Source organism: Anabrus simplex, chromosome 7 (genome assembly GCF_040414725.1).
Source record: "Anabrus simplex isolate iqAnaSimp1 chromosome 7, ASM4041472v1, whole genome shotgun sequence".
NCBI classification, from domain to species: Eukaryota; Metazoa; Arthropoda; class Insecta; order Orthoptera; family Tettigoniidae; genus Anabrus; species Anabrus simplex.
Window position 1 is genome coordinate 161907302 of NC_090271.1, and position 23303 is coordinate 161930604.

Below are 23303 nucleotides of genomic sequence, written 5' to 3' on the forward strand. Positions count from 1 at the left end.
CATGGTGCGCAAGAAAAGGAAAAAGAGAGTAAAGTGGAACTATTGTATAAAGTGGTGAAAGTTCTTTTTTTTTTTTTTCAATTTGCTTTACGTCGCACTGACACAGATAGGTCTTATGGCGACGATGGGATAGGAAAAGCTTATGAATGGGAAGGAAGCAGCCGTGGCCTTAAGGTACAGCCCTAGCATTTGCCTGGTGTGAAAATGGGAAACCACGGAAAACCATCTTCAGGCCTGCCGACAGTGGGGTTCGAACCCACTATCTCCCGGACGCAAGCTCACAGCTGCATGCCCCTAACCGCACAGCCAACTCGCCCGGTAAGTGGTGCAGAATAGAATGAAGATTAACTTTAGTGAACTTGATATAAACGATGTGCATCAGGTCAGGAAAGTTAAGGGAAGGAGGCCCTTTAGAGTGAATTATTATCTACACTGATGGCGGACATTGTGATAAGGAATGCGAGTAATTTAAAAGGAGAGAAAATGTGGATAAGAAGGGAGATGGACAACTAAGCCATTAAGGAGAACAGAATCCTCAGCAGGCATTAAGGGAGGCAAGGCCTAAAAGCATATATTAGAGGACAGCAGCCGGTTGTCGGGGATGGAAGATGGTCATATACACTGACTGACAGAGCAAATGCAACACCAAGAAGGAGTGGTTCGAAAGGGATGAAAGTTGGGGAAAAATCAGAGACGGCACGGACGAATAATTGATGTTTATTTCAAACCGATATGCAGGTTACACAATGCGCACGGCATCGACTCAGTAGGATGTAGGACCACCGTGAGCGGCGATGCACGCAGAAACACCTTGAGGTACAGAGTCAATAAGAGTGCGGATGGTGTCCTGAGGGATGGTTCTCCATTCTCTGTCAACCATTTGCCACAGTTGGTCGTCCGTACGAGGCTGGGGCAGAGTTTGCAAACGGCGTCCAATGAGATCCCACACGTGTTCGATTGGTGAGAGATCCGGAGAGTACGTTGGCCACGGAAGCATCTGTACACCTCGTAGAGCCTGTTGGGAGATGCGAGCAGTGTGTGGGCGGGCATTATCCTGCTGAAACAGAGCATTGGGCAGCCCCTGAAGGTACGGGAGTGCCACCGGCTGCAGCACATGCTGCACGTAGCGGTGGGCATTTAACGTGCCTTGAATACGCACTAGAGGTGACGTGGAATCATACGCAATAGCGCCCCAAACCATGATGCCGCGTTGTCTAGCGGTAGGGCGCTCCACAGTTACGGCCGGATTTGACCTTCTCCACGCCGACGCCACACGCGTCTGCGATGACTATCACTGACAGAACAGAAGCGTGACTCATCGGAGAACACGACGTTCCGCCATTCCCTCATCCAAGTCGCTCTAGCCCGGCACCATGCCAGGCATGCACGTCTATGCTGTGGAGTCAATGGTAGTCTTCTGAGCGGACGCCGGGAGTGCAGGCCTCCTTCAACCAATCGACGGGAAATTGTTCTGGTCGATATTGGAACAGCCAGGGTGTCTTGCACATGCTGAAGAATGGCGGTTGACGTGGCGTGCGGGGCTGCCACCGCTTGGCGGCGGATGCGCCGATCCTCGCGTGCTGACGTCACTCGGGCTGCGCCTGGACCCCTCGCACGTGCCACATGTCCCTGCACCAACCATCTTCGCCACAGGCGCTGCACCGTGGATACATCCCTATGGGTATCGGCTGCGATTTGACGAAGCGACCAACCTGCCCTTCTCAGCCCGATCACCATACCCCTCGTAAAGTTGTCTGTCTGCTGGAAATGCCTCCGTTGACGGCGGCCTGGCATTCTTAGGTATACACGTGTCCTGTGGCACACGACAACACGTTCTACAATGACTGTCGGCTGAGAAATCACAGTACGAAGTGGGCCATTCGCCAACGCCGTGTCCCATTTATCGTTCGCTACGTGATCAGCACAGCGGCGCATTTCACATCATGAGCATACCTCAGTGACGTCAGTCTACCCTGCAATTGGCATAAAGTTCTGACCACTCCTTCTTGGTGTTGCATTTGCTCTGTCAGTCAGTGTATATGGACGGTGGGTCGATTACAGGAAATGGATGAAGAACATCAACATCAGTAGAAGGCGACCCAGACGGCAAAGGGAGAAGTGAGGAAGGTCACGACAAGGAGAAGTAGCGATGACGTAGAGGAGTGATATTACGGAAGTGAGTGAAGTCCACCGCACACCAAGTTAGGGAAGAAGAGAACTGCTGAATATGGAGCACGTGGAGCCAGGGATCGCAAGATTGGAGGGCAGGTAGGGGACTACGCAGACAAGATGAGGTGATGAGAGAGAAGAAAGATGACGTGAATCAATGGGTAGGGGAAGAAGTTTAAAAGACCTATGGGGAAAAATAATAAGGGACTAGAGGAGAAAGAGGGTAAAGAGAGTGTGGAAATGGTAAAAAGAAAAAGGTGAACACAGGTGAAAATGGGGAAGTGAGAATAACTAGAAGTACGACCACAAAGACAATAGAGGGCAGTAAGAACAGAAGACGAAGCAGAAAAGAAGAAGGGGGTAAGAGATAACTATTCCGGAAAGTGGGTTTTGTAAATATTGAAGGGGTGTCTAGTAAGTTGAGCAATGAGGAAGTGGCAGAGTTGGTAGAGGGTTTTGATATTTTTTTTTTTTTATTTTTTTTTTGGAGACGTGGCTAGCAATATGGAGAAGCTTAGTATGGAAAGGGTTTGTAGTAAGGAATATAGCAAAAAGAAAGAAGGGGATGAAGGGGAAAAATCCAGCAGGATAGCTACATTAGTTACAGAAGAGTTAAACAAGTTAATAGAAGAAATTTTGAAGGAGATGATGATGATGTGTGGATAAGGTTTAAAATTTGGGGGGTGTGAGGTTAAAAATGTATGCCTGGCTTTTCTGTATAAGCATCCGGTAGGATCGGCATTTCCAAATCATAACTTCTTTGAGGAATTAATAGAAGATTTAAGTATAATTAGAGAAAAATACGAAGATAGGTTTGATTTTAACAGGGAACTGGAATGTGAGGATAAGTACTTTAAGCCCATCATGTAATAAGGAGGGGATGGAAGTAATGAGAGGAGAGAAACTGAGTGAGGATAAAGAGAAAAACTGTTATGGTAATAAAAATGTTGGGTTTTCGTGCAGCAGGAAATTTGTATATATTTGAATGGATGGTGAAGAGGGGATGAAAAAGGGAAGATGACGTACATATCAACGCTAGGAGGGAGTGTAATTGACTTGATTAGTTCGGGAGTTATGCTGTATAGAATAAATATGATAGATGTAGTAGATTAGGCAGAATCATCCCACGTGCTGGTATATAATATTACTTTGAGGAAGATGAAGGAAGAGCAGAAGAGGGGTAGGGAGAGGGAGGGAAGGGCACGAGTCAATTTAAATATAAATGGTAGGATGAGACGAAAGAGACATGAAGTAATTATTTAGATGAGAACTTCCAAATCATCATTAGAAAAACTGATCAAGAATGTAGCAGGTGTGATAAAAGGTAGAGCAAAAAAGAAAGGAGGAGAGGGATGGTGCAATAAGGAATATAGGGAGATGACAGGAGAGGTGATGCGGGCTTTAAGGGTGTATAGGAAAAGAGGGGGGGGATGGAGAAGAGGGAGAAGTTTTGTAGGCTATGAAAATGTATAAGGACATGTTAGTAGAAAGGAAGATGTTATGGCGGAAGGAACAGCCGGAGGCAAGAAATAGGGATTGTAAAAATAAACAAAGTGATAAGGTGTGGGAGAGAATAAACAGAATATATAGAGGGCAAAAGTATTAATTATAAAAGATGGGTCCAATATTTCCAGATATTATTAGGGGGGACAGACATATGGAGTAGGGAGGTGTTGACGAGAGAGATGGGGTTGGGAGACAGAGCTGGGTAATGTGCTCTTGGATGAAAATATAACGGAAGATGAAGTATTAGTAATGCTTGAAAAACTGGAAGTTGGGTCTGCAGGGGGATTAAATGGCCCATAGGTGTTTTGGAAAGAGGCAGTAAAAAAATAAAAACTTTTGGAGAGTTTGGTAAAGCTGTGCAATAAGATCTTTGAGTGTGGTAAATTCCGCATGAATGGAGAAAAGGAATAATATACCCCATTCATAAATGAAAGGAGACAGGAATAACCCAAGTTACTACAGCGGTACAACATTATTAGACTCACTGAATAATGTATATACTGGCATTTTAGCGAGGAGGTTGAGAAACTGGGCAGAGGAGTTTTCCATACTCTCGATGTACCAGGGTGGATTCAGGAAAGGAAGAAGGACTGTGGATAATATCATGATAGTGAGTACTATAATAGATAAATATGTACAGTCAATAGGAGGTAAAGTATATATGGCTGCAGTAGACTTTGAAAAGGCCTTCGACACAGTGAGCAAAGGGGCATTGTTCGAAAGATTAGGTCGGATAGGGGTTTCCAGAAAGATGAGAAAAGCGCTTGAGGCAATATATGAGCAGGTGTACTCTAGTGTTAGAATTGAAGAAGGGTTAGGAAGTAAATGCACTGAGTCAAAAATAGGGTTGAAACAAGGTTGCAAACTATGTCCCATACTATTTTTGTTGTTCATTAATGACATATTAAAAGGGCACGGTAGGGAAAAACGGGCTTGTCCTGTCCTGCCGTAACAGAAGACAACGTGTAAAATGTAAATGTTGTGTGCTTTAACTCGGCAAAAGAAAAGACGTTTGGGAGTGTGCTCCCCTAGTTAACAGCTATCCGAGATAGGGAATTCAGAGGGTGTGTCTGCATGGGTGATACCAGACAGCTGAGCTACCTATCCACAACATTTTAAAAGGATTGTAGATACAAGGGGACAAAGGGGAGGTTGGACTTAATCCAGCTCTTAGCAGATACCCATAAGGCTGGTGAGAGCCACGTCAGCTGGGAGTGTTGGGATAGATACAGATAACCTTAAGCAAGCATTTTTTTTTTTTTTTTTCATGATTGGCTCCTTTACTACTGGATACCGTAGAGGAGGGGAGGGGAGATGAGAGTGATAGTTGGATATGAGATTGGCGGCTTGTAAGAAGGGCTCCGCCCCCACGTTGTTGGTTATCCGCGATGGGGGGGGAGGGGTAGTTCATCCATGCCGGCACATATGCCTTAAGACTTAGATTAACTCTATATACCTTGTTTATTTTTTGTGGGTTTTTAATATATATATTTTCTCCAGTGAAATGATCTAACTGGGAGAATTCGGTATGGATCAGGAGAAAATAAAGGTACATACTATAAAAAAAACAGGGAATAAAAACACACTATTTATTCTTTGTTCAATGGTGTGTATTTTTACAGGTATGTTATAGTGTAATATTAATACCGAACTTGTGTGTTCAACAGACTGAAAAGGAAAAGCTTTTATATTACATTTAGTTGAGTCAACACTGGAAAGTATGGCTTCCTTCGTAACAAAATAATTTAAGAATAATATGATTCACTAGTAATGCCATTTCTTATGTAGCCAGTCCCTGTTATGTATGCCGTAAAAATGTTGCTTATATGGTCAGCTGATGCAGGCATTTCATTGGGCTTGACAGAAGCAACTTCTGGCTCAGTGAGAAAAGCACAGGAAACTGCCTCACTCCTCATTTCCCTAGTATGCCTCTTCAGTGACATCTGGACCACTAATGGCTGATAGCTGAGCTGTTGATGTCCAAACCAACTTCAGGGATGAGCACTCAACATACAAGACAAACAGGGTTATTTAAAGTGATTGTTGGGGTGCAATTGATGTAGGGTATGTATACTGTTTTATTGTGGACTGTAACTCAAATTTTTTTTACATACATTACGAACGCTCAATATATGCGCTTTTCTTTCACACTACACACATCTAGTCGACAGTCCATCTCTTCCCACACACGCCCCAACATGTCAGCAGTGATATTTAGGAAGGCAGCTCGGATGTGCTGTTTCAATTCTAGAATATTCACTGGTAGAGGAGGAACAAACATTTGATCCTAACGTATCCCCACAGGAAGAAATCACACGGTGTTAAATATGATGAATCTGGTGGACAGGGTAAGAGCAACTGATCACAATCAGTTGAACGTCTGATCCATCGCTGTGGTAGTTGTTGATTTTAAAAATACTCTGATCTCCCTGTGGAATTGAGGCGGTGCACCATCCTGTGGCAGAACATAATTGTCCCTGTTGTCACTCAACTGGGGTCACAGCCATTCTGTAAGAATATCCAAGTAAGTTAGCCCTGACACTGTCTGTTCATTGAAGAAGAATGGGCCACAGACCTTTGTCTTTGAAACAGCACAGAACACATTCACCTTTGAAGAGTCACGCACATGTTCCACATAACAATGAGGGTTTATTGCTCCTCAAATTCGAACGTTTTGTTTATTCACCATTCCACTCACATGGAAGGTTGCTTCATTGTTGAAAACTAGTCTGTCATGAAAACCATTATCTTCTTCACAATGTTCTTTCTTGCAGTGTGATGCAAAAATTCAAACGTAGCACTTTGTCATTATCTGTTAAAGCTTGACGCAACTGTAAGCAATATGGCTTTATCTTCAGTGCCTTCGTAACACATGCCATAACGTGGTTTGAGGTACAGTCAGTTCCCTGCTGCCTTTTGTAGTTGATTTCTTAGGGATACGGAGATAAGCGCTCCTGATCCTATTCACTTCCGCTTCTGACACAGTGGGACGCCCACTACTTTTCCCTTTACACAAACAATCTGTGTCCACAAATTTGACATACCATCTGCAAAGAGAGTTGTCGAAGTGAGGGTCCTTCAAATATTTCGTTCAAAAATAGCACTGGACCATGGTAACGGGCCAATATTGATGATATTCAGGAGTACAAAATGCTTTCTCCTTACCACTCAGCGCCATTTTGTAAACCCTGCTGTAGCTGCCATCTGATGGTAATTGATATCACTATAGTCCATGCAGAACACACCTTGGAGAAGTTGTCTAACCATTGCTGTAACAATAATAGTATATTTTCCGTTGTTTCTAAAACAAAATCACGAATCCCCGACAATCATTTTGAATAACCCTGTACATGATTTCATTACTTGTAGGCAGAGAGGTGAAATTAAAGGATTTTTTTTTTTTTGTTAATAGGAAAAGGTTAATTAAACATAGCATTTTATAGCATTAATTATTTAAAGAAATAACATACATTAGCTATAACCGTTATTCTATTTTATTATGCCTACCTGAGAGGGGTAAATAAAATATTAGACCTATATATATATGGACATACAAAACCCAACTTATATTACAATGTTCTGCTAAATAACTAGACCTGGAATAGTTTCAATAATGATCAATAGCTGCCAAAAAGAAGACAGAAACAAACATGACATTTGAATTACAGGATGGTGCTGCACAAATTTCAACATTCTTACTTCATTGTTTCCAGTATAACACTGAATAAACGTTCATTTTTAAAATTAACAACTACTTGAAATTTTAAAATCAAACTGTGCCTGCCGTTGTATTTGTACCTCCCTTCATACCTACCAAGTAACGAACACGTGCTCTGTAGCAGTGCTAGTGGCTTTACATCGACCAACACAGATAGATCTCATGACGACTATGGGATAGGAAAGGCCTAGGAGTTGGAAGGAAGCGGCCGTGGCCTTAATTAAGGTACAGCCCCCGCACTTGCCTGGTGCGAAAATGGGAAACCATGGAAAACTATCTTCAGGGCTGCCGACATTGGGATTTGAACCCACTATCTCCCGGATGCAAGCTCACAGCTGCGTGCCCCTAACCACATGACCAACTTGCCCGGTATAATAATAATAATAATAATAATAATAATAATAATAAATTTTCCAGCCACAATGCACGTAAAGAGCAAAACAAAGTCTGAGAACATATTTGTTTCCAAATTATATTTCATAAAATATTATGCATTCTTCGAAATCCCGTGGATTTTGCTGAAACTGCAGTTTGTTACTTTAATAACCACTTATACAATACATTTGAATAATGGAACTGCCCTTAAAGGAATGTAATTAAGAAAAGATGTAAAGAAAAGTACAAAAACAATGGATTTTAAAAATTTTCATCATGGTTATGATATTTTCATGCCTCTACTTACAGCACAACATACAGGACAATCCTAGTGTAATGCAAAATGAAAATAATTTAGAGTGAATAAGGAGAACAGACAAAATTGTGCACAGTACAAAGCTATATAGAACTTTGTTACTAGCCCAAGTCAAGGCTTGGAAGCAGAGGTCTCGCCCACACATGCTAGAGAGGCATCCATGGTTCCTACACATGAGTGAGACGGTGGTTCAGGTGAAGTAGGGCTGGTGATTGAGGTGAAGGCTCACTGCGGGCTGCTGGAACCAACACATCACTTTGCTCTACGTAGTCCGGACGTGCCGCGGGTTGGGAAAGGGGCGATCCCAACCTAGGGGGAAAGTCATGGCTGTGAACTCAGTCATGATAATGCCAAGTTGAGACCATGTGAGTAGGCCTACTGAAGGGGGAACAAACCTGGCTAGGTTCGGGCCAGGGCACAGTGGGTAATTTCTAGCATCCAGCCGGCCAAAAAATATTTTCCACCCCTGTCTTTGGTGTGCATTTTCTGTGAGACGAGTTTATAAGACTCTTGGGTGCAGTAATTAAGTACTGAAAGGTCACGCTGTCTGGTTATCTTATCTCACCGAAGGCCTAAAGTGGCTCTTCTCCGTTAGGGGATAATATTGTGGCGAGACGAGCGCACAGTTATTTCTTTGCTAGGGCTCAGTAAGGACGTCAGAACTAAATATTTCTTTAAAATGCAGTGGATTATATTAGATGAAGGTATGTATTTTATATATTATGTATCATTTGCTGAAAATTACTATATTATTGTCCGGAATTTGCGCTTAAAATTCAGGTACAGGGTGTCCAAGTGCTATCTAATTATAAAAATTTGAGGTGACTTTCAAAAGGGATAGCGTTCGATTTCTGTAATGGAAGTTTTTTGGATGAGTTATCTATACTTTAATGAATAGAAAACTATGATTTTTTTTCTGCGACCAGGCGCAACCATGAGAGTAATTAATTTTTTCAGAAGCCATGTCCTCTGTAACCTGGAGGTCGGTTTTCGAGCTGTGGAGGAACAGCAAGGAATATAAGCGGAACGATGATATTGCAAATGTTGTAATTGAACTTTTAGGCCTTGAGGATTGTTCCGAGGATATATCCAAGTCAATAAGGAAATCGGTCAGTATTTTGGGTGTTAAAATTCAATCACGTTGGACAAAATATAGTACAAAACCAGACAAATTCTTGAAGTACAACAAAAGTTGGTTGGACCAGAAAGTGAGCCTTGCAGAAGGACATGCATCACAACAATGTCAGGATGAGCCTGCCAATACTAGCACTCTAGGACTGTGGAAATATGTAGAAATCCTAACAATTTCAACAGGGACACCGGCTATCAATTAAGTAATACCTGGTTGCCAGCCATTAAGAATTTACGTAGGTAGTTCCCTTCCCTACCCCTTCACTATTGTTATTACGTCTCGGTGTTTTCCAAATTCGTACGTTCCTCGTCACCAGATGTTTCATTCCAGGCTTGTCTATGTCTATGTCTTACACCTGTCATACGTTACGCAAACACATTATGTGAACCGCTTAGTCTGATTGTGATGGTTCGGTCAGCTTCCGCTTTGAACGCTAGCGTTGTGCCACGTCCTAGGGGCCATCTGGTGGTGAATGAACGTACCATTTCCCCTTCTATTATAACGTTCCAAATTCAAAAGGGTCATTGTTTAAGAAGCCTTTCTTGTGGACAGTCGAGAATTCGTCTGAGGACACAGAGCAAAGTTTTCTGCGAAACGTTAAGAATTTTACCTTATTTTCTTGACACGGCACAAGCCCAAAAGCCTGTACAATATCAGTAAATATGAATGTTACCCCAGTCATATTTTAATCACCGATTCATCTGCGGAGGTCCGATTACAAGTGATTCTTGAACACACAGTATGCCGAATTTGCAAAATACATGGGAATATGTTGAATTTGGCAGATGAGGAATGTAAATATCACTATAAACTTGTAACGAAGTGGGGCTGTGATGGCAGTTCAAATCAAAGTCACTATAAACAGGGATTTTCACAGGGTCGATCATTATGTGACGAGTCTCTGTTTTGCATTTCACTTGTGCCCCTTCAGCTCTTGTTTAGCCACCCAAACACCGGAAACCAGGATACAATTTGGCATAATCCTAGACCTTCATCATCTAAAGAAACAGCCAACTTAATCCGTGACGAGGTGCAATGTATCAGTGCTCAGAAGGAGAAGTCGTCGCCTACTACGGTAGTCCTGAATAATGAAAAAACAATGGTCGTTGAACGTGAGCTACATTTCACTATGGTGGATGGAAAATTCTACAGTGCTTTGTCTTCCTATCAGTCTTCCCAAAGGTGTTATATATGCGGCACGTTCCCTAAAGAGATAACAATATTCCTGAAGTGACAAAGAGTAATTAACCCAACAACACTTAAGTTTGGGTTATCACCACTTCATGCATGGATTTGATGTTTCGAATGCCTTTTACATATAGCATACAGATCTGACGTAAGAAAGTGGCAAATAAGAGATGCCGAAGAGAAGAAACTGGTTAAGAAAGAAAGAAAAATATATAGGTTTGGTTCACGGAGGGAACGAGTCTATTAGTTGACACACCAAAACAAAATGCTGGCATTATTAATGAGGGAAAGACCACTAGAAGATTCTTCAGGGAGGCTTCCACTTCTGCGGATATTACTAGAATAGATCCAAATTTAATAAACTCTACGTGTCATCTTAGAAACTCTTTTGTGTGGGTATGCCATTGATAAAGTGGCATTTGACATGTACGCAAAGGAAACTATACAATTGTGCTTGCAAAAATACAAATGGTACTACATGCCTGTAACTTTGCACAAACTCTTGGTTCATGGAGAAGAAGTCATTGGGCACTGTATTATACCTATTGGACAACTCTCTGAGGAAGCCCAGGAGACCAGGAATAAAGATAATAGGCATTTCAGAAAAGTATTCACCAGGAAAACCTCCAGAAAGGACACAAATACTGACCTTTTCCATAGACTGTTTATATCCTCGGACCATTATATTACCAGCTTAATGAAATCAAGGAACAGGAAATTGATTCCTCTTTCACCAGAAGTGCTTAACTTACTGTCTGAGTCTCCTGTATCTGGTTCTGCCCAAGGAGATAGTGACAGTGAAGCTTGCAATTCTAATGGAACTGCATCTAACGACTAAATTGTTTGGCAAGTACATGTATTCTTGTACCTTGTACCTGTTTTTAAACATTCTTAACAGCATGTCCCAATATTAACATCTATTTAATTTCTTACAGCTATAACGAAAAATGAATCAAATTTATAAAATTACTAATTCTATTCTTGGCATAGTAATTTGTTTTTATACTTGATTGATCACACCCTTAATTATCTCCAATAACAGCAGTTACACACTAAGTTTTGTGTAAATCGGTCCATTAGTGTCCAAGATACGATTTTTGGCCGGCTAGATTCATGAAATAACGCACTGTGCAGGGGTGGACAGCTGGATGGACGACTGAGGGGCGTGGTCTCTGCAATGGAGAGCCTGAGTTGCGGAAGGACAAAGTCTGGCTGTATGCCTCACCACGGATGGTGAAAACGAGCTTAGGACCCTAGAAGGGGCATAAACCCTATGACTGAAATATGGCTGCTTATAAAGAACGAATTTCAAATATTTTGACATCAAGGGAAGCCAAGGAAGCTCCAGTAGAGCAGATCCGGGAGCAAGCCCAAGATGAAAAAAATGGAGACAGAAGTCCCAATTGGACAGCCTGTCGCCGACTCAAAACAAGAAATGGCAACAGAAGCTCCAGTAGAGCAGACTGCTGTCAGAATCAATCAGCACGATACCAAACTTCTAACACAAGAGTGGAGAGTGTTGAATGCCACTTCAATCGATAAGACAGGAAGGACAGTCGTTTTAGCCCTTGGTGGAAGACACTTTGAAGAGCTCAAAAAGAGAAGCCTTAAGGCTAAGCTCGGACTTGGGCAGATCAAGTTTCAAGTCATCAGGGGGGGGAAAACGGAACCCAATGTTTGATAATGGAGCTGAAGGTCTTTCAGGCCAATCTTCAGCACAAAAAAGCAGCTGTGGCCAATTCTGCCATAAAGTTCAAGTCCGAGGCTATTGATGTGGCCCATATTCAAGAGCCATCGGTAGTCAAAGGCAGAGTAGCAAGACTGACAGAATCTGGAGGTATGCTGACGTACGATACAACATCGGAAATACCCTGAACATGTCTTCTTGAGAACAGGAAACTAAAATGTCTTATGTTGCAGGAGCACTGTTCACGGGAATTAACCGTGGCCAAGATTAAACTTGGAAATTGGAAGGGACCCAGAGAAATTATCGTACGCTCTGCATGTCTCCCATATGACTCAAGTAATCAGGAGTTGAGAACCTAATTTGCAATGCAAAGAGGAAAGGTGAACACCTAGCCCTTGGAGCAGATGCAAATTCACACCAGATGGCAAGGAGCAGCATGAACTGCAATGCAAGAGGTGAGACTTTACTAGAGTTTATTACTGGAACTGAGTTGACGATACTAAACCTAGGAAACAAGACTACATTTACAAATAAAAATCGTAGGGAGGTAATAGACATTACATTAAGCACTATGCATACTGCAAACCTTAGACTATTAAAGACTGGAAAGTGATGGAGGAACCATCACTGAGACCACCAGCACATCTAATTTGCAATAGATGCGAGACTATGTGGGATTGAGATGTAGAGAGACCCAAAAAGAACTAACTGGGACAGATACAGAGAAGTTCTAGGGAAGGCTGTACAAAAAATTTGAACTAATATGAGAGGACAGAAAGAATTGGACGAGGCAGTGGAACTATTAGAAGAGGCCATTATAGACTCATTCCATGACAACTGTCCTCTCAAAGAAAAGAAAAATACCAAAAAACTAAGGTGGTGGAACAAACTAGCCAAAATAAAAAAGAGGTTAGGATGTTGCATAGAATATCATCTAGAAATGGTATGTGTGACGTATATAATATGAAACTCACTGAGTACAACCTAGAGATACGGAACGGAAAAAAAAAAAAAAAAATCTTGGGGACTGTTTTGTGAGAAAGTGGAATCACACACTGAAACAGCAAGGATCCAGAAGGTTCTGAAAGCAACCCATATAAATCAAGTGGGGACACTGGAGAAACCAGATGGGTCATTTACTCAGGCAGGGAGGGACATGCTGGAGATACAAATGGCGTGTCACTTTTCTAAGGCTGAGGAGATGACGGAAGAAGAAACGGTTGGAACAAAGACTGGAGCTCAAAGAGCAGATTGGAACTGTGCCAACAATAATAAAACATAACCATGTAAAATGGGCAATCGACACGTTTCATCCTATAAAGGCTCCGGGGCCAGATGAGATACTTCCGATACACCTACAGGAAGTACGGGAGATACTCGTCAATACCCTGATGGACCTTTTCAGAGCTAGTCTAGTTTTAGGGTACGTGCCGAAATCATGGTCTGAAGTTAAAGCACTATTCATACCTAAGCCTGGAAGGGCAAATTATGCCCAAGCCAAAGCATACAAACCATTATGTTTAACCTCCTTCATGCTGAAAACAATGGAGAAAATTCTGGATAAATATATCCGAAGAATGGTGCAACTGAACTCAACGTTACATGAAAATAAGTTTGCATATAGACCTGGCAGATCCACTGAAGTAGCACTCCAACAGTTGGTTTGTAAACTTTTTTTTTTCTCTAGTTGCTTTACGTCGCACCAACACAGATAGGTCTTATGGCGACGGTGGGACAGGAAAGGGCCTAGGAGTGGGAAGGAAGCAGCCGTGGCCTTAATTAAGGTACAGCCCCAGCATTTGCCTGGTGTGAAAACGGGAATCCACGGATAACCATTTTCAGGGCTGCCGACAGTGGGGTTCGAACCTACTATCTCCCGAATGCTGGATACCGGGCGCACTTAAGCGACTGCAGCTATCAAGCTCAGTGGTTTGTAAACTAGAGGAAAGCCTAGAACATAAAGAAATTGCACTGGAGACACTTCTAGATATAGAAATAGCCTTCAGCAATACAACCTATGACTATGATCAAAGCATTGGAAAACAGCAAGGTAAGTAAAACAGTCGTCAAATGGATTAAATCCATGTTAGTCATAAGGAAGATAAAAGCAACCCTGTTTGAAGAAACCCTCACGGTTAGACCCATCCGAGGCTGTGCTCAGCGAGGAGTTCTTTCTCCTCTGCTGTGGAACCTTGTGGTGAGCAAAATCATAGCTATGCTCAACAAACAAGGTTTTTATACACAAGGATACGCAGATGACCTAGTGATTGTGGTACGAAGTAAGATGATGTTTTCCAGGACCTCATGCAAAGATCACTTAACCTTGTGGAGAACTGGTGTCAAGAAGAACAACTATCAGTCAACCCCAATAAGATAACTCTAGTCCCTTTTACAGGAAGGAGGAAATTAGAGGGAAGGAGATCACTGAAGCTCTTTGGGCAAGACATATATATGGAAGAACAGGCACTGCACCTAGGAGTAGTGTTAGATAAAAATCTAACTTGGAATCCACATATAGAAAGGAACATAACCCAGGCCAAGAACTTGCTGTATACATGTGAAAGAGCCATCGAGAGGACATGGGGCCTAAAGGCGGGTACAGATATGCGCGCCTAACTCTGTAACGTAACCACGTCGCGCGCCGAGGTTAAACGGGGCAATGTTACGCACCGCGGTTGCGAGGTAAACTTTTCTACCCCGCGCCGCAGGTCGTAACGCGTAACCTACCAGCGTTCCGCCAGTTGAGACAGTGCAGCTTTGAAAGATGGACTTAGCTGCAGCAGCCTATATTTATTTGCATTATGCAACCAAACGGAAACATAGGCGATGGTGGAAAACTCAGCTATATTCACGTAGAACTACACATGGTGGTTCAAATTTGCTGGCTGACATGAAGTTTCAGACAGTTAGTGGGCATTATAAACATTTTACTTGCTAAACCTGACCAAGGCGTCGTTTCCGTTTCCAACGCTTTGTGTTGATTTTTGTTTTCGAGTTCCGCGCAAGAGTATTATTGCTTAGGCAATCAAGTCGGAGGTTTAAATGTTTCAATATGGGTAGGTTTTTTTTACAGATAGGTCTTATGGCGACGATGGTACAGGAAAAGCCTAGGAGTGGGAAGGAAGCGGCCGTGGCCTTAATTAAGGTACAGCTCCAGCATTTGTCTGGTGTGAAAATGGGAAACCACGGAAAACTATCTTCAGGGCTGCCGAAAGTGGGGTTCGAACTCACTATCTTCCGGATGCAAGCTCACAGCTGCACGCCCCTAAGCGCATGGCCAACTCGCCTGGTAATGTGGGTAGTGAAAGCATAGTAAAACAATTATTAAACACGGTTTTCATCAAGTGAAAATAAACAAGTGATTGACTGTAGCCGACCCTGCTGAGCGATTTTCAGGCCTGACGACGGTTTTCTGTACTTTAGTTTTACAATATTATATTATTACAGTATATAAGATTTTACAACGGTGAAGTGACTGAAATGGCCGAAATACACACTTCATCTTTGAAAGAAAGTCGTAATTCTCTGCAGAATAATTCGGGGAGGGTGTGGAGGAATGTGCGGTCTTATATTTAATTCATAAATTTAATCTATAACAACGCCAGAACTTCTGGGGCAGGAAATGCCACTGTCTTATGCATGTTGTACACCATTACATTTTCCTGTCAGTTCAACATTTCACAAGAAATTTGTCAAATCTTGTCAAAGACTGTTCAACAGTGCTGAAGGTTTGATAAGATTTGAAAAGATTTGGCAAGGTTTGATAGCATTTCGTTTTAACATAGAGGAAAGGCAAACAGCTGTTGTAGTTGTTGGACTAGCAGCGGGGTACAGTCTTAAAAAGAAGAGAAACGCGCAATAAACCACAATTTACATGGGCAAAATATTAATGTAGTTATCTTCAACATAATTTTGGCAATGTATTTACTGCCATAACATCATTTGTAGAGGTTAAGTTATACTGCATAGCTATACTCACATTAATTGAATAAAAATGACAGCAATGAAACGGAAATACGTATCTTATTACATGAAAACATATTAGAAATTCCATAATAATAATAATAATAATAATAATAATAATAATAATAATAATAATAATAATAATAATAATAATAATAATAATACATGTCTTTCCTTCTTTCTTAATCCGTTTACCCTCCAGAGTTGGCTTTTCCCTCAGACTCGGCGAGAGATTCCACCTCATCAATTTGATAGGGCCTAAAGTTGCTAAGAAGGATACCACATTCAAAGAGGCTATCTCGGTGCAAGAGAGACTGGCAGTGACAGTACGATTTCTAGCAACCGGTGATTCAAACACTAGTCAACAGTATCTTTTCAAAATATCCATACAGTCGATTAGTGTTATCGTACCGGAATGTGTCAAGCTCTGATTGAAGCACTAAACGAAAATATAAACGTACGTAAGGAATTAATTGCTGGGATATTCTATGTTTCATACATCAAGCTTTATCTATTTTAATTGCTTATTCAACACAGAAACACTACTTTGTATGTCTAATCAAGTCCTGAAAATCCATATCCACATCGTGGGAATGGCTTACTGTATTTGACTCAGTGGACAGATTGGAGTTGGAGTGAGGAGAATTGGGTGTAGTAGTAGTATTCGGCGAGGATAAGGAAGCTGAAGGAGTGGGTGTTGAAACGGTGTAACCTTGAAAATGTGATGGGTTCGGCAGCTGATGAACATTGTTGTGCAGCATGATGGGGATATTGGGAATATGTAGAGTGAACCGGAGAATGGAGTGGATGGGAAAAGTGGTAATTCCTTAAAATTTTGTTGAAATGCCTGGGATGGTTAGTTAGCCACAACATTTCCTTAGCTCTGTACATTTCAATAAAATGCAGTGTGTTTTGCTCGGTCCACGACATTTTTACTGATCAAGCAGACAGAGGCGAATGTGTGTTATGCGCCGAGGTCCTGTGTACGTCCAAGCTTGCTGTAACTTCCGCGCGCGCAGCTCTTTGATAAGACGCGGGAAAACCGACAAGCTGTGGAACGCAGCGAACCTCGTTCCGTATCGTTCATGTTGCGGGCTATGGTTGTGCGACGAGGTTACGCAGTACCGTCCAGACACGAGCGCGACGCGGTTAGGTTACGATGTTCTGTTACAAGTCTGGACGCGCCTTTAGACCATCAATGGTAATGTGGATATATACAATAATCATCAGACCGTTGATGACATGTGCTGTAATCAACTGGTGGCAGAAAGTAAGCCAAGGAAAAGTCAGTAGTAGATTGGATAGCCTACAGAGAATGGCTGGCATATCCATAACTGGGGCTATGAGAACTACGGCAACAGAAGCCTTGAATACTTTACTAGACCTCCCATCATTATGCAATTTCATTAAAAGGATAGGCTAGAATGAGTTCATATAGATTGGCACAATCAGAGTACAGGAATGCACAAAGACCCAATCTAGGACACTGTCAAATTAACAGAGTAATAACAGAGGAAGTTCTACACATGTCTTCTGATCATATGATACCAAAGTACAAATTCGAAAAACCATTTGAGACCCAAACAATAAAAGAAAAAGAAGACTGAGATATCAACAAATGAAATACTGAAAAACAAGATATAGTGTGGTGAACTGATGGCTCAAAGACTGGGGATGGCACAGGAGGAGAGATCAACGGGGGAAGACCTGAAAGATCAATCCAGATGAGCCTGGGCAAAGACACTACAGTCTTTCAAGCTGAAGTGATAGCTATCACAACATGTCTTGAAGAAAATCTGAAAATGAACTATGGGATTAAGAACATTTTCATTTTTACGGACAGCCAAGAGGCCATTAAGGCACAAGAAGCAGTCCGTATAATATCCAGTTTTGTCTGGTATTGCCATTCACTTCTTCTGAAGCTCTCAAACTACAACATTGTTAAAATAATATGGGTACCAGGGCATGCAGGTATAGAAGGAAATGAAAAGGCAGATAAACTGGCCAGGAAAGGGGCAGAAACACATTTTGTACGCCCAGAACCCGTATGCGGAATTTCCTATGGACAAGCCCGACACTACATAGGAAAATGGGTACAAAAGAAACAAATGGAGAACTGGAAAAATACTCCTGAATGTAGGCTTGCAAAGGAACTGATAAAAGGACCAAACAACAAGCATACTAAAGAACTGTTTAAACTCGGCAGAGAAAATATAAGATGGGTACTAGGACTGTTGACAGGACACTGCCATCTAAAAAAACACCTACATAGAAAAGGAGTAATAAGAGACAATATATGTAGGAAATGCAGGAAGCAGAGGAATCAGCTAAACACATACTTTTCGAATGTGAGGCACTGGGTAGAATCAGACTCTCCACTCTAGGACTACCAGGTGAAGAGAGAGAAAATATCCAAGAAGACCCAATAAGAACAACTTGCAGCTTTGTGAAGGAAGCAGGTATATCTAGGTGGGAATGAAGGAAAAACATGGTAGCGAAAGATCTTAAAGGTCGACGCTAATTAGGAACTAATATTTAGAGCCCCCGTGAAGAAAAGAAGCTATAGAACACTTAGTTATGTTTAATAAACAAGTAAGACTAGCAATAACTTACCCTCGGAACAGGAATGCCAGCAATGGTCCAGCTAAATCTAGTCTTTTATTGCCATAGTGATCTCTGTCATCCAGCTCCCGGCGACCCAAGGCAGCCAGCAACAAACGATGTACCATGTACCTGAAGGAAATTAATATAAAAATCTATAAGAACAAAACACCCTGCAGTTTTATTATTACACAAAACTACAATACGCAGTACTAAGGCATTAAGTAGATATAATCAGTAGTGGAAGGAATGTTCAGAGAATGGGGAGGAATTGTAGATTCAGGAGAAATTTCACAAAATTCCAGATAAACAAGTTACACTGTTCACTAACAGAGAGAGGAAAGCAATGTCACAGTTAACACAGGAATATCTACTAACTGCAAAGGAGACTTTATAAAAAAATACATAGGCAGTTTAGAATATGCATGTAAGACTAATGACCTTATCTGTTGGTCCCAAGATCTTAAAATGTGAATATGTCAGTCAGGTTATAAATATGTTCTGAAAATAAACAGCATGAAAATCAAGAGGTGACAATTACAGAGCATAAGGACAATAAGAGTCGAGTTTGGGAAAAAACAGTGGTCACTGGCAACGTGTATTACAGTACTGTAAGTACACTATGTGATTAAAAGTATGTGAACCCCCACCACCAATGTCTAAATTGCACTGACCACTGTAAGAGGGGGCTGAGGGCATTGTGTGGTGTTCATTATAAGGAGTACTAGGATGGGAGCTCAACAATTTCAAACATGGACTAGTTTATAACTTGTCACATCTGTTAAGAACATATTAACTCTTATCAAGTTGCCTTTCAACTGTTGGTAACATGATTTTGAAACGGAAACAAAAATGCACAACCATGACAAAACCAAAGATAGGTAGACTGTGTTTAATGACGGATGGACCAGTGAACAGCAATGATGATGGTTAAAAAAATTGCCAGACGTAGGGTGAAATAATTACCCATGAGTTCTGCAGTGCTACCAATTGCCCAGACATCAACATCACCGTGCATTGGAAGTTATGAGGAATAGCGTTCCATGGTCGAGCTGTTGCCCATACACAAAAAATATAAAGATGTTTGTTGTTGAAAGGAGTTTAACAGCTAGGTCATCGGCCACTAATGATACAACGTGCAACAAAATGAAATGATAACTAAAGTTCAAAATGTATCTACTGACTAGAATCTAAATCTAATGATGAAAAAATGACCATGAATCCAAAACAATCAGTGGATCCAATTCACAATGCCTTATTTTCTGGGATGATGCTTGTTGTCCAGGTCATCAACCCCTCATAATAGTACTTATCACTGGTAAAGCAGAATCATGACGTTTCATTTTTATCATAGGACATAGGATTTTTAGCACTTTTTAAATATCATTTTTGTGTGCTTTTACATTTGTTTTAGTTATTGGATGTGTTTGTACAGTTGTGCATTAAGGCTGATGATGGCCAGCCAAGGGTGAAATTAGTTTCTAGATTAGAAATATAACTTAAACATTGCATAATATAGTATTGAAAAGGTGGACCATTACGACATAAGTTTAATTATTACTGTTTCTCCTACAGTAGTACTAATCACAAGTAACAAAGAATCATGGTCTTCCTCGCAGGGTGGTAATAATCACGGGCGCTGGATAGATCCAAAGTGTTCCTTATACAGTGGTACTGACAGAACAGACCAAACCTAGCATGGAACAAGCATCCACACAGATTGCACAGAATTGTTGGAGGAAGGCGTGGTGGTACTGCACCGAGTTTTCGTGCTTGTCTTCTGGCCTCTTCACGTTTGCGTCATTCCCCTTCAACAGATTGACAGCAGCAGCAAAGATCTGGCGACAAATTGAACGGTCTTGAGAATACGTGTCCCAGGTTTGTGGATTAAGACCTGTCGTCTTCATAGTGTGCTTAAGCTGGTCCTTGTAGTGCCTCATAGAGGCTCCCTGAGGTCTGGTGCTGAAACAAAGTTTACCATACAGGATTTGGCAAGGAAATCTGGTATCACTTATCCAACGGACATGGCCAGTCCATCTAAACTGATAACCAATGATGAATAATTCTATATTCTTGGCACAGACTTTTTCAAGAACAGCAATACTTGTGATATGGTCTTCCCTTTTGATCCTAAGGAAGGACTGAATATTTTGTTAGTGGAACCACTGAAAATTTACAAGTCACGTCATCAAAGCGTCCAAGTTTCACAACCAAACAGCCGTGTTTTGATGACAACAGCGTGGTACACCATGAGTTTCGTGTTCACTGTCAGGTCTCTATTCGTGAACACCCGGAATGATAGTCACCCAAAAACTGCATAGGCAGCACCAATTCTTTTCTCCACATCTTGCTCACAATTACAGCACACAGGTAAGATACTACATCGGTACAAAGAGTGGTCTACCTGCTCCAGTGGAGTATATCTGATATGGCTATATACACAACTGGTGAGTGCAACTGTTCTATACAAGTTATTCTTTTTTCCCCCCTAAACTTCCATATTTTAGATTTCTGTTGATGGTTCATTTTTATTAACCTTCTTTGGCACATCAATGTCAAAATTACAGGACATCTCACAGTCAAGAAAGTTAACAGATGTAACTTTTATGCAAAACAGTAGAAATATGGCCTCACTCAAAGTTAATAGTGAGCTCCTCACCCTGAATCTGGTATAAATTTGCAATTCATTGCAGTCCATGAACTTAACCTCTCATCTAACCTCACGGAGGCAGGAAAAGGAGGTAGAGGAGGGACGGAAAGTCCATGTTAAACGATCAGAAATCCCTATACCACATAGAGGCAAGTACATTTTGCTTTGTCCACAATTGTACAAGAACATTTACAGAAGGATGAACAAAAACTGAATTGGAAGATCTATTAGGCTCCCACAGAAACATAACACATGAAGCAATACTGACTACATCTTAGAAGACCAGGTAAAGAACAGCGATCACAAAAATATCTAAGAGTTAGAGACACAAACAGCTAACAAAGAAAGAATTTTTTTTTACAACTGGCTTTACGATGCACCAACACAGACAGGTCTTATAGTGACAATGGGACAGGAAAGGGCTAGGAGTGGGACGGAAGTGGCCATCGCCTTAATTAAGGTATAGCCCCAGCATTTGCCTGGTGTGAAAATGAGAAACCATGGAAAACCATCTCCAGGGCTGCCAGCAGTGGGGTTCAAACCCACTATTTCCCTGAATGCAAGCTCATAGCTGTACGCCCTAACCGCACAGCTAACTCACTCTGTATCATAGGATATAAACTTCATGTTTTTGATCTGCATTGTATTGTGATCACAGTAATAATTATTAAATTAATGTTGTATGGTCCACCTTTTTTCAATACTGTATTATGCAATATTATTGAATTACATTAATAAACTAGGGACTACACACAATTGACATGAATACAAATGTACTAACACACAATCAACATTAAAATCTGGGATGAACTAAGTGTAAAATCTGAAAAAATAAATTAGGCTCTAAATTCTTAGCATCTGGAGTATGCTCATCATCCAGACTCTTTCTTGTATTGATATTCGTAGAATTGTTAGTTCCATCACTGCCAATCATTACAATTTCAATTGCAAAACAGGAACTGGTAAATGTTGATTCTGTAGTCAGATCATCAATCACCAAATCTACTTGAGTGGTGTTAGCAGTATGCAAGCTACTGGATGCCACTGTAAATAACAACCAGCTGACGCAGAACTGCTGGATGGTGTTTCCACATCGACCACGTAAATAAAACGGAATGTTCCCGTAGTGCTTGTTAAAAACATGCTGAAATGCTGTTGGACATTTTCAGGACGGCACATGAAGATATGGTTAAAACTGACACATTCTTAATTTGTGTCAGGTATAAATTTCGCAACTCATTGTGGTGTTCATGAAGTTAACCTCTCGTTGCAGCATGTGGTGCATGGTGTACTAACAATATTATAGAAATAAAAACAAGTATAAGCCTATGCATGTGGTATTTCAAGAAATGAAAAAGGTTTTGATAGTGCTGATTGGTCCAAGCACTTTGAGATTCTACAAGCAACTCTGATAAAAAACAGAAAAGCTATCTACAATTAGCATTAAAATCAATTGCAGAGATAAGAATCAAGCAATATGAAAGAAAAGTAACAATTGTCTCCAGAAAAGAGCAAACCAGTTTTGCAGTTTATTCCTCCTATTTTTTTTAATGTTTATACAGAGTAGATAGTGAATGAAACTCAAGAGAAATTTAGGAAAGGAACCATCCCAAGGGCAGGAAACCATACACACAGAAAACAGATGGAGAGCAGCAACTTACTGTATAAACATACGTTGTTACAGTGGACACATAAGAAAGACAAGGGACCAAACTCTTTGGGTGCAGCCTTTGTCAGTGGAGGATAGAATAAGAATGGTGGTCATTGTTGACAAGTAGACGCTGTTGTGAATTAAGAGAGGGAGGAAATAGGCAAGACATGAGAATGGAACAAAAAGGGGTGGTTATCTAATGTAACAAGCTGGGTACTTCCCTACATCTGAGCACAACGTGACGTCCTACTTTGGAATCTCTAAGAGCAAGAGGACAGGAAGTACTTTAACCGTGAAACAATCTGAATCATCAAATGTGATTTGATGGTGCTGGGTATGAATAAGAA

The 23303-nt window shown here is 41.2% G+C and overlaps 1 protein-coding gene across 1 annotated transcript in view; it reads right to left on the reverse strand.

The window, feature by feature from the left end:
* LOC136877404 (DNA-directed RNA polymerase II subunit RPB2) overlaps positions 1–23303 on the reverse strand; it is a 247864-nt gene that overhangs the window by 159835 nt on the left and 64726 nt on the right. Inside the window, exon 8 of the mRNA XM_067151413.2 lies at positions 18668–18787. Within this exon, the coding sequence (XP_067007514.1) occupies positions 18668–18787 (120 nt within the window). The remainder of the gene's footprint in view (positions 1–18667; positions 18788–23303) is intronic.